Below are 12,986 nucleotides of genomic sequence, written 5' to 3' on the forward strand. Positions count from 1 at the left end.
CAATATAAGCCTATTATTGATTTTCTTATTACCATTGGACAAAGAAAACTATTTCTTCTGTTTTTATAGCTGTCTTCTGTACCTTTTAAGACTGATACATTTTAGGCAGCTGTAGTTAGGGTAATTTGGTGTATTTCATTCTTCCTTTACAGATGTTTATGTAAAGCTTTGTCTATTTCTTGAATTATTTGAGAACTGTATCAGTTAGTCACCATTTTAGGCTGTGATGTTTCAGCTCCATGCACCACTTCATTTAAGGGCTTATTTGGCCCAGTTAGACAGCAAAAGTTTCTTCATAAGTGCCATGAGTAATGCAGATGTGTCTTAATATATTGTTCTGTTTTCCATGCCATCTTATTGGCATTGGCTAAGTTCATTCAGCTGTTTCTGGCTAAAATGCTGTTTTGCAATAACCATTCTCAAATTGCTTCCTTGGTTTTTCAGGTCCTATTTCCAATTGTTCAAAAACCAGGCAGCAAGTGTGCTTGCAGCTCTGGCCAGCTTAGTGTTCTTTGCAAAATTGATGAGCCCAGTCTGCTCATCTGAGTCTCTAGTGAAGCTCAAATCATATTTTTGTACTGTGATGATTTACAAGTGTTTCCTTATTTTTTTCCAAACTCTTGTACATCTCTCTTATGGGGAGTGTTCTTTTGACAGTGCTTTTCTAGCTTTCCTTTGAGAATTTTGTGTATTTTTTTTGTCAACAGCATCACTGAAGTTTTGACAGATGCTGCTTCATCTGGATTCACAAAAGTTATTTACTTGTCATAGGAATAAGATGGATTGATGTGATTTGTTCTTGACAAATCCATGTTGACTGTTACTTACCCTTTTGAGACTTTGTAGATGTTGGCAAATTGGCTTTTTTTTCCAGTGTTTTTCTGCAAATGGACTGGAGTTGACTGGGTTATAATTCCCTGACTCCCCCTTTTTCCCTTTTGTCTGGAGAGAATTGACAGAATGCCTCCAAGTTTATTTCCCTTGAATTTTGGTACATCAGAATGTTGCTAGGTAACCTGGTAGTGACAGGGTTGTGTTTGATTGCTTGGGCTGCTCTGTACAGCTGCCTGAGAGAGGCTGTAGCAGGGTGGTGTCAGGCCCTGCTCCCAAGCTGACAGAGCTAGGACAAGAGGAAATGGCCTCAAGTTGTGTCAAGGGAGGATTAAACTGGATATTAGGGAAAATTTCTTCTCTGAGGGAGTTACCACCATTGGAACAGGGTACCTGGGGAAGTGGCTGAATCACCATCCCTAAAATTACATAAAGTGAGGTTTAGTGGTGGACTTGACAGTGTTAGGGAAATGGTTGGACCTGATGATCCTGAGGGTCTTTCCCAGCCTAAATGATTCTGCCAGTTGATGACTCACTGTTCAAGTGTTAGATGTTTCCATAGTGCATAGTATGTTGCATTTCATACAGTTTCATGCTTCCATAGCTATCTAAATGAAGTTCTTCTGGGAAGACATTTAAAAGAAAACCCTCCTATTAAGATTTTTCTTCTCTGAAGTTCTAAAGTGTTGTCAAAATTGGGTTCTTAATGCAGTTACTTCATGTTACTTGTTAAATTAAGCTTAGATTAAGCTTATTACTCATTATTCTATTTTAGGAAATTGGTATTAAAAACTTTTTTTAATGTATTTCATTTTCCAGTTTGTCAAATTTGCCAACATTGAAGAAGACACACCTTCATATCACAGGCGCTACGACTTCTTCGTGTCCCGGTTCAGTGCCATGTGTCATTCCCGTGACCCTGATCCAGAAATACAAAATGAGTAAGTGTCATTCTGCAGGAATTACTGAAAACTGGTCACACATTAATGCTGTCTGTAATACAGCTCTTATTAAGGTGTTTATTGGACTAGTTCATTCCAAATGAAAAAAATGACAGTTTGACTTTTTGAGTAGCACTGAGTATTGCAAATCTTAGGTAGCTGGAACTCCTAGGATATTTAGGGGTAATTTTACCTTAATAATGCATGTTGGATTGTGTGGATTTTCTCCAGAAAGGCACCACTAATTACTGTAAATACACAAGTTCATAACTTACTTGAGATATTAATGAGGCTACTTATATGAAAAGCAAAAGCATATATTTAGTCTGTTCTTTGAGAATTACTCATTAAAACTGTGATTTCTTAGATGTCTGAAGTATGCTCATTTGTGTCAAACTCAAGAGCCTCCATGAGTGGGAATTCTATTTTCCCCATTCTTACATAAGTGCCACAGTTTGTTTTCCTGCAGCTCCCTCCTGAAGGATGTGTCCTTCCCTGCAGCAGTTTTTCTCCTTGTTTGTACATCCCTCTTGTCTCCTGCTTTGTGTGTAATCCTATTGAAACTATCTCAAAAGATCTAGAATGAAATTGGGTTCATCTTGAATGCACAAAACTTTGTTCAGAAATAGCTAAGATACAAGCAGCTACAGATTTAGATATTTACAAATTGAAATGGAAATAAAAATAATTACAGAACTTGGTTACCTCCATAGTTTATCTTAGAAATTTTTAAATTCAGGAAATTTGACTGAGCAAGGGCTTGTTAAGTGTTGTCCATACCTGAATCAAGATTTAAAAAATGAGGGGTGGATTTTAAGAGAAATAATTCAAAATTTTAGTGAGGCTTGTACTTATTTCATTTGATAGCTGTACTAGCTTCTACTTGTGTTCAGGAAGTAAATTCTCTTCCTACCATTTATTACAATGAATAATTTGCTATTATCATTTCAAAAAATAACATTTTGCTATTCATGTCATTGCACAAATTCTCCTGCAAGCTATTTTTGTTTAATAAAATGATGACAACAGCTAGCAGCTAGACCAAGTCTTTTTTGAACTTATGTTATTTTTTTCTTTTTTTTTTTTTTATTTCATTGTTGTTGATTACTTCTCAGTTGATTTCATTCAAATGGTTTTGGAATTAAAGTGGTTGTTCCTTTTGTCCATTAGGCTTAAGTAGACAGAAGTATCCTTTGCTTTCCATCTTGTGAATCTTTCAGAAGTCTTTGAAGATCTTTTCTGACTAATCCATGGCCTTAATTGCAACTTCTAAGGGCACAATCACATGGCTGTGCTAGATATTACTTCAGCTGTTTTGTGGTAGCTTCCCATTTTTCTTCAGCTCTGGAATAGGCTGAGATTGTGTGAAGTTTCAGCTGATGGGAGGTAGATTGGTGGGTTTTATCCAGGGGACTCTTGTCAGAGTCGGTGCACAAAGTTTGAGACTTTATTGAGTGGTGTCAGCTTTATCCTTACAGGCCATCTTCTGTTCAGTTGTTTGGTTTTTTATCTCCTTACTGACTTCAGAGGTGTTCAAAGAAAGCATGGGCAATCTTAATGGTTGGCCAGTTTTCCCAGTTGCTGCTTGTGAGAACCTGCTGGAGTTCCACAGTACTTCATGCCCTGCTGGGTGGTGCTGTGTTGCTCAGCTTCAGTAATTCCTCTTTTCCTTGCTCAGGATCCGAATTGCTGGAATCAGGGGCATCCAGGGAGTGGTTAGAAAAGCAGTTAATGATGAGCTTCGAGCAACCATATGGGAACCCCAGCACATGGACAAGATAGTGCCATCCCTGCTGTTCAACATGCAGAAAATAGAAGATATTGACAGGTAAGTGTATTCGTGTCACTGGTGTGGTTTTTTAAAACAGTCTCTAGGCTGAGTTTTTATGGTGGATATCCCTTTTCTTTTCAGTGGAAGCAACAACTCACCTTTACTAGCTGAGGCTCATTGAAATTGATAGTGTAGGTTTGCATAATGGTTCTTAATGTTTCTTGTCTTAAAATCTTTTCAACCATGTTTATTCACTTGTTCAAGATTCTGTTGGCCTAAAAGTTATTCTAGAAATTATATATCCATATTTTGACTTGATAACAATCATAAACTCTTTGTTTTAGTGGATCAGATGCAGAGATGAGTAAGCAAAGGCTTTCAGGTGACTCAAATGATTTTGCTACCTAGATTTGTTAGAAATTGAGATTTTAATTCCTTTAGCCATTACTAAGAACTGCTTGTCCTGGCTGAAACAGTACTTTGAGTAAGGAATTAAAGTTTTATTTATATGTAAATCACCTTCTCTTTGTTGCTTTCAGTGACTCCTAGGCATATTACTTGCCACATTTGCAAAAAGATATTTAAAAATATGTCTGTGACATTTAAGGTTGAGGAGATGCCAGTCACCTTACAATTGAAAAGTCCCTTTTTTTTGGTCCCTGTTTAAAGACTATGTAGGTATAAAAACTGTTTATTGGTAGCACTGGGAAATTTCCATTAAATGAACTTCAGCAGTGCAAGCAAATGAAATATTAATTCCATGTCCAATTCTGGCTGCTTCAAAACTTGCCTGCTAAGAGGCTCAGCAGCCTTCCTATAACAACAAGCTTGTCTTGCTTTCACTCAGCTTTCTAGATCTGTCAGTTTCTCTTTATTTAGTTTGAGTTTTGGCATTTATTTTTCAATTCCTCAGCTTTATTTTTGTTGTGTTATTTCTTACTGCCAGTGCCTGTCTCATTTCTAAAACAAATTTTCAGACCAAATAGCTAAAATCAATAGTTGCCTGTCTGTCCATGCCTTATGTATTTACTGTATCTAACTGAGGGCCCACACAGTATTTATAGAAATATCCACTTGAATGTTACATCTGAAGAGTGAACTGAATAAGAGAGAAAGGTTTCTGAAGCTGCTGTTTGAGCAAGGAGAGCCTGGTTTGCCTTTGCTTATTCTTACAGAGCTTCTAACTGCAGGTGGGCCCTTTCCTGTGGTCCTCTTTACAGTGCCCTCAGGCATACACTTTCCTTTTTATAGCAGAAGTAAATTAACTACTGCTGGAAAAAGTGACTGAAGTAGGATTTGGATTAACCACTTAAAGTGGATCAGTTTATATGTACTGCAGGAATGATTTTTCTCATCTGTGGAACAAGGCAATAGTAGTGGTAGAAAAACAAACCTGTCAAAAAGCAACTTAAATTTCTGAACTCTTGTGCTTGAAACTTGTCCTATTGAACATGAAAAAAAGACTAATGATTTTCCTAGTGGTAAGTAGGGGCCTTTTATGATGTGCATATGACAGAAAAGCTGAAACAGTGTTTGTAAATTGTTACCTGCTGGTCTTAAATGATGTTGCAGACAATTTCTCATTTTATTTTATGTGTGACTTCATATTTGTGGAGCACAGAGACATCTTGAAGAGTAGGAGTAAGAAACATATTGTTGTGGCAGATGGAGTCAAAGCATTATTTGAGAAAGAGCAGAAATTCCAGAAAATACCCACTTAAATCCATAGAAGAAAAATAATTTCTTAAATCCATAGAAGAAAAATAATTTCTGATTATAGCTAAAGTATATACAGGTACTTACCTTGGAAGTCAATGGAATTTTAGCTTGTGGAACTTCACAGCTTAATTCAAGATTCTTTTGAGTACATACAAGATGAGACATTTCTTGGAGTTAAGAATTTACTATTTAAATAACATTTTAAAAATATAGTTGTATTTGTGGATGTCATTATTTGTTCATATACCTGAGTGCACATTTTAGTTACATGCCTATCAGATATTATGTTATGTGTGAATCTACTTATGTGTATCTCCAGGATAGGGAGGGGATGTATGAAAATAGTAATTCCCTTATTTTATGACATATTCTTCATAAGTGTGGAACTAAACCTTCCAGCCTTATTTCAGGCAGAGGGACACTACCACTTAATGTAAACTTGACTTCAAATCCTTTTGATACATCTAATGTTCATACAAATTTTGCTTTAGAGGAAAGTTAGAATTTATTTCTTTCTCAGGGTGTGTGAATCACAGTCAAACATTTCTGTACCTACTCTGCTCAGAAGTGGTTGTTCAGTCTTACTGACGTGTCCTGTCATATCTTTGGCCAGCCCTGGTTTTTGGCATTTAAGAAGTCTCATGCTTAAGTTGCTGAGTTGCTGTGAGCTAAGTCTGTGAGTTTAAGTCTGTGATTAGATGTTTGCTATGGAAACTGCTGTACTTCAACACATCCTCCTTCCAGTTCCTTGTTGCCACTGCTGATAGAGATTACCCTCACAAAAGCCAGTAGAGCAGCTACAGGGAGTTGTCCTTGCCCACTTCATAGTAAAACACATTTTCAGCCCTCTTGTGGTAGTACAAAAGGTTTAGGTGCAGAGGAATACTACTGGTTTTTTTTCTTAACTGTTGCAGTTGGATTTTTCAGACGTTTTCTCATATTTCTGTAAAAATAAAGTCAGTGAAATAAAATGAGCATGAGATATTCATTTGAATCTAGAAACTTAAGAGACTGTGCAAAGCTTTTCTATAAAACTAACAAGAGTATTCAATATTCATTGTATATTTGCAATTCCAAGGAATGCTTACTGAGAAATACCTTGAGGTAGGTGCTGTTAAAGTTCAAATAAAATGTTACTCCCACAGATGACACAGGATAATTTTAAACATTTTGATGCAGTCAAAGAGTAACATTTTATACTAGGAAGATTCATCTAAAAAAAGACTTCCAAGCAGTGCTGAGAAGTCACCTTCTGTAGGTTTGCATATATAAGCACTCAAAACATAACTTATTTTGCTTCATTTTAACTGGAATTCTTTCAGACAGGCTAAGCTCTGCGTGCTATGCAGCCTGCTTTCGTCTTTCCTCCCCACACACCCACCTTTGCAGTGCTGTTGTATTTTAGGGAATCTGTGTCAAAACAGCAATGGAAATGACAGTCCTACACTGTCTCTTGTACCTTCTCTCCCATCTCCCTAGATCAGAGTCTAGGCAGTACAGGGGAAGGACAAAAAGGGAGGATGGGTGGCACAGCAGTTGATAGAGCTGGAGTTTTGTGGTACTCATGGTGGATTATGTACAAATTCTCATACCTTTTAAAATTCTGATCGTGCTGCTCTTGTAAAGCTATTTCTCCTTATCTAACAGAGTTCCTGAGGCTCTTCTGTTATTAAAATCTGACAAGCTAGCATTGTTGTGGTAACTCCTGAAACACTGATGTTTCCAGAGGCAACAGGATTTTCATATGGCCAATTTTAGATTTCAGTAGTATTGAAACATTATTGAAACACAGAAAATCTTTTGCCATCAAAAGCTATATTACAACTATGATGTTAACATGTGTATTTGACTACTGATATTTCAATTTGCAATTTTCTATAATGCTCTAAAGCATTTATGATGCTTAAGTAAACTGAATGCTCTTGGTTGGCACTTTCAACACACAAGCTTGCACTGCAGAACTGAAATTATGTTTAAGGGTTTAATGTACTGGTTTCTGCAGTCTAAAATTAAAAATGCATAATGTTAATGTAAATGAATGAATCCTCACTTAAGTTCCTATAATGTTTTGTGAGAGGAGAAAAAAGGTTGCCACTTGTAGGCCCAGTGACTCTTGGTAAGTAATGGAGGTACCTCAGGGGGAGCTGTTTGCTTCCTTTCTGAAACCTGTGTTCACCCTGTGACCTGTCCAGAGTAATGATGGAAGGCACTTAGAGTGTGACCAACTTCTACACTGTCTATTTAGAGGTAACTGTGTGGGTGATAATGTTCTAATCAGTTCACTCATTTTTTTTCAACTCACAAGCCATCTGTTTGTGCAGAAGTATTGGAGTTTCATTTAATGCTCACCCACACAGTATGGACTCAGTAGTGGGCAGGTGAATGAGATCATTAATCTGAGCAATATTACTAAGATTCTGTCTAAATTTTTTGGTGGTTTCACAGCCTTTGTTATTGTTAGCAATACATAGTGTTTTGTCAAAATGTGATATGTAAAAGTTAACGGTATATTTGCAGCTTTTGTGTTTGCCATATAAATATTTACTAATACAGTGGTGAGTACTGAGTGAACAAATGATGATTTATGGTCCTGCTATAAAAGAATAAAATATGTTATTCAGAATTCTGGTTTGATGCATATTTGAAATGCAGTTCTTGCCTAGTTGAAGATCGTGACTCATGAATGTTTTAATACCAAGGGTGGATGCAGTAAAGAAAAGGTTTCCTGAATATTAGTCAGTAATATAATCAAAGGACTTTGTCTTATTTCAGCAGAATAGGCCCCCCATCCTCTCCTACAGTAGGAGTGAAAGAAGAAAATCCTTCTGTGCTGGCTGAGAATTGTTTCAGGGAACTACTGGGACGAGCAACCTATGGAAATATGAACAATGCTGTCAGACCAGTTTTTGCGTAAGTTGAAAATTTGTGGAAGATCTGAAGAGGTTTGCTTTATTTCATCCTCAATTCTCTTGCATTAAATTTTTTCCTACTTTTCAGTTCAAAGGTTTCCATTCACGTTTCTTAAAAAATTACCCCTCTTTTAACCTCTTCTCTCTCCTCCATCTATAAACTTGAAGGAAGTTATGGAGGAATACATGTTCTGCTTTATTGATTTTTACATGCAAAATACAATAATTTACATGAGTTGTTGCTTCAGCTGGCCTTTTTTTTTAAAATGTGAAACTATCCAGGCTATTCATGTCCTATAGATGAGGGTCACAATCAGTGGAGAGACAAACCAAGTAAAGTACAAGTAGCATAAAGGAGTACTGTGCCCCATAAAGTTACAATTTATGTTTTCCTATTACAGCGTCCTGAATGGGTCGCTGCTGGTGAGAGAGAGACGAGAATCTTGTTTCTAGATCAGAAGACTGGATTTATTGATATATCATATATAATACATTATTACTATACTAAAAAGAATAAAGAGAGAGAAGTTTGCAGAGCTGCTCAAGCTAGGCTAAGAATAGATAGAAAGAATCTATAACAAAGTTGTGTCCAAGGACTCTGTCCGTAGCTTGCACTTTGTGATTGGCCCTTAATTATAAACATAGGAACATGAGCCAATCAAGATGCCCCTGTTGCATTCCACAGCAGCTGATAATAATTGTTTACCTTCTCTTCTGAGGCCTCTGCCTTTCAGAAGACACAGAAATCTGAAAGAAAGGATTTCTGTGAAAAAATGTCTGCGACATTTTCCTGCCATTTTGTTCCAGGACCTGTTTCGATATTCTTTGATGAATATCTTTAACAACTCATTTAGGGGTGAGTGGCAGATATGCACACAGTATGCACATTATGCACAAAAACACACAGTACAAATTATACCTCTTGTATTAACACTCAGTGATACCACTTTCAAACTCTGGCTTTTCCTGGTGATGAGGACACCTGCTTGCTTCTTCTTGTAGATCTTTCAAGGTACATGTCAGGTACAGGAATACATTCTCTTAGATGGCCTAGTTCTTCACAGAGAAATTAAGTACTTTATTTATACACTGAAAGACCTTCAAGCTATCAAAAGCCATTTTCAAATTACTAGTGTTAACAAAAGAAAGATAAGGTTGATGTTGAAGGCAGTAAACTTTGTAACCCCTTGTTTATCCTGAAAAACATTGACTACAAAGAACTTACCACTCCCTTACTTTCTGTATATATCTGTTATACCAACCTGAGAGGAGTTTCTGTTGCAAAGTTGAGTGTTTTATTAAAAAAACACTCATTCTTTCCTAGATTTAAAATTTGCATTCCTCCAAAATACCTGTGATCACAGTGAACACCTCGTTACTACACAGTCTGGATGGATTACTTGGTACTATACTGCAGCTGCTTTCTGACCACTTCTCAATTCTTTTAGTGGGTTTATCTCAAAACTTTATCATCATTTGCAGTGGATTGCGTATTTTGAATCATTTTAGTAGCAGGGAAGTTTTCTACGAATAATTCCTGATTCCACAGAGAGAGGTAGTGCTTGGTTTGGGATTTGAGAAGGTGTCATAGCTGCTTTTTCTGTGGCTGATCTAAAGCCTAAAAGCCTTTAAAGTTTATTTCCAGCCTATTTTCAGTTCTCACATGCTATGACTGTAAGGGACCAGTTGGTTCTGTGTGCACAGCAGTGTTCCACATGCTGCATTTATGCACTGAATGAGTGGATAATGACCAGTTACTCAGAATGTTATCTCCTCTATGAATAGAGAGTTTTGTAGTCACCACTTCTGTGTTCCACTTTGAGGACAAATTGCCAAATGTGTCTTTTTACCAATAACTGCTGTAAAAGGTTTAGTATTTTTGAAGAACAAGAGATGCAGAAAATGCAATTTCAAGCTGTTTGTCCTAAGCAAAAAGGGTGTGCTCTATCTAATGAGCTTCACTTTGTGAATGACAGAACAGTTAGAGTGAAAGTTTGAGATAGAGTCTACTGCACTTTATTGGATTGAAAAACCTGACTTAGCTTCTGATTAGAAAACAGTTTCTTCTAACAATGTTCAGCTCTTTCACAGGTTTTAAAGAAACTCTGGCAATATAGATAGGGCCTCATTACAGTGCTGACATGAAGGTGCAGGTTCAGTTCCCCACCTGAAGGCTTGCTTCATGTGAGATCAGGCAACATGCTGCCACTTCTTGGCAAAACTGAGAGAGCAGTGCTGCTTGCATCATGAGGCAGGGCTTATTTAGTGATTGAGGGGTTTAACTATAATGAAGATAGTAGAAATCTGAAGTCAGTCTCCTGGTATTGGTTTGGATTGACATTAATTCTCCTTGCCTTAGGCAGAAAATCTCCATGGTTATGTCTGCATGCAGTAGCTAGAAACTCTCAAATAATAATTTGCAATAAAATCTTACAGATCAATCTCACTAATTGCTTAATGCAAGTAAAAAAATGTTACATTAATATTATTTGAAAAAAAGTTCTGTTGTGTCAATAGTCAGAAGCTGTTGAGACATAACTAGCATGGATTTGCAGTGGTGAATAGATTAGACAGATTCAGAGAGATACAGAAATCTGGTGAAACTTTCCAAGTGCAACAACTGCATTTCCATTCTTGTCAGTTATCACATCAGGTGTGGAGGGTTTGGAATATTAACAGACTGGTGTTCAATATTCTTTCAGCAAACATGATGCATGAGCAGAGTATTTTATATATTCCCATACATGCATGACTCAGTTATGCTTTCTGATCCTCGGTACCAATTTATCATTATTACTTTAAGGATTACTTGCATGTGCGGCACTGAGATAGAATTCAGGCATCATTAGTGGCTCTCTCCCCAGAAACTTGCATTATTGGTTCTGCTCTTCCTTTGAAATTGAGAGACCTAATTGTGCATTTTTGCTACATATGTGCAGCAGATCTCAATGGAAGGCAGTTTGGGATTTGTTAATCCAGCAATAGAATCTTTTGCAATCTTCAGTAGATATTCTTTATTGAAAGAAGTGTAAATTGAAAAAAAGAATGAGTTAAGGTGTGACTTGATTTTAACTAAAGTAAATGTAGCATACTAAAAATACCCTTTACTGTCTCTTGCAAGAACAAAACTACATTGAATGCACTTATTATGGTCAGTAAAATACATCACCTACAGGAATCTAATCCTGCTGTCCTTAGGAGGAAAATTCCAGTATACAAAGGATGCTCCCCACTGAGCTGTTGCACAAAGCTTCAGCCAAGTCTGTCATCTTCTCCCTGCTGTCTTCCCAGCAGTTCATCTACCTGAAGTAGCTGATACTTGGCCTTTCTGGCAGTATAAAACTGTATGTCTTGTTTAAAGAGGAATTTTTGTTTGTTTGTTTGTTTGTTTGTGTGATATGGGAGGCAGTTGACCATAATCTGCCTGAATGGATTTTTGGGGCAGATGAATAGGAACTGTCAAGGATAACAGAGAACACAATGCCCTGAAAGATTAAAGGATCAGTTCCAGTCAGGAGAAGATAGTGGAGAGTAGGATTTTCCCTTCAATGACACCTGTGCACAAGAAAAGCAGCTACTCCCAAGAGGTACTCAAGTTGGATATTTAGTAATGTAAATCTGCTGTTATTTTGGCAGGCAAATACTTTTAAAATTCCTGACATTCTTTCTTGTAAGGATTTCTGTTAAAGGTATGTGATGTGTCAAATGGCAGAACTTTTTTTTAATTTCTGCAATAGAGTGCAAGATAATTTAGGGCATAGGAGATGCTTTGTGTCACCTGGTTTAATCAGCCTTGAAGGAGAGCTGTGTACAGGTGACTGGGCTTGGAGCAGCTGCCCAGTGAGGGAATTGAGATCTCCAGCTTGTAGGCAGAGTAAGTTACAGCATCCAGCCAGTCCTCCTGTGTTCACAGAGCTGGCTTCTTTCACCTCCAGAGCTTCTCAGTTTGTTGCTTCAAACAACTTTGTTTCCTAAGTTCTTTGAGAAAAGGGAGAGCAGTGATGATTCTGTAGCTGAGATACCTGTTTAGGAACAGAAATTCATCTTCTTTTACAAAGTTTTTTTGTTGATTTGGCTGGCATATTTTCTGTTCACCGGCAAATTTGTTTCTGGATTTGTTTTGATTTTTTTAAAACCTAAATCATACCTACTAAAATGCATCCAAATTTACCTTTTCTTCAATCTTCTAGAATGAAAAAACACATTTATTTTTTAATGCTTTTTTAGGGACACAGATTCCTTTTTTGCAAAAATCTGTGTGCCCTATTCATAGCTTTCAACACTTCTGCTTAAGCAGAATTTTTTGTATTTGCTTGAAACACTGATAAATTTTTTCTCATTTGTGGTTCCTATTCCACTTATAGAGAATCTGATGCATTTTTATTGGGATTTTGTTTTGATCCTTCTTGCAGTAAGTGTTGAAATGCTTCAGAGTGTAAAGGCATATACACACAAAGAGCAACTCTTCTTTGTTTTCCATATATTTTATTTATGAAACCACCATGAAAACAAAAATATTTCTCAGAGTTTCTATTCTGGATGGAGCATTCAGCCCTAATTATTTTGCAGCTTGTAATTCAAAACAACTTCCTTATCGTCTGTAAAGGATAAATTTTCAAGGTGTTACAACCTTCAGCAAATTCCTTTAATGTAAAAAAACCTCTAATGTCCCAGCATTCTGTGGAAAGAGTGTATTCTTAACTATATTTGTTTGGTGTATCTAGGTTCCTTAAATTTCCAGAACAGGAATCTCTTTTCAACCAAATGTTTTGTGATCATATCCTCAACCTACAAAACAAGTACTTTTCTGAAGTT

General features: G+C 36.8%; 1 protein-coding gene across 6 annotated transcripts in view; it reads left to right on the top strand.

Annotated features, from left to right (window-relative positions):
- The window catches only part of EFR3A (EFR3 homolog A), a 75,341-nt gene that overhangs the window by 32,938 nt on the left and 29,417 nt on the right, over positions 1–12,986 (top strand). For 5 of the 6 annotated variants that reach the window (XM_063174300.1, XM_063174291.1, XM_063174292.1 and 2 more), the window contains 3 exons: positions 1,651–1,772; positions 3,451–3,600; positions 8,035–8,172. In XM_063174300.1, the coding sequence (XP_063030370.1) occupies positions 1,651–1,772; positions 3,451–3,600; positions 8,035–8,172 (410 nt within the window). The remainder of the gene's footprint in view (positions 1–1,650; positions 1,773–3,450; positions 3,601–8,034; positions 8,173–12,986) is intronic. The other variant, XM_063174284.1, reaches the window with a different exon arrangement.

The sequence above is a fragment of the Melospiza melodia genome, chromosome 1 (assembly GCF_035770615.1).
Source record: "Melospiza melodia melodia isolate bMelMel2 chromosome 1, bMelMel2.pri, whole genome shotgun sequence".
Taxonomy (NCBI): Eukaryota; Metazoa; Chordata; class Aves; order Passeriformes; family Passerellidae; genus Melospiza; species Melospiza melodia.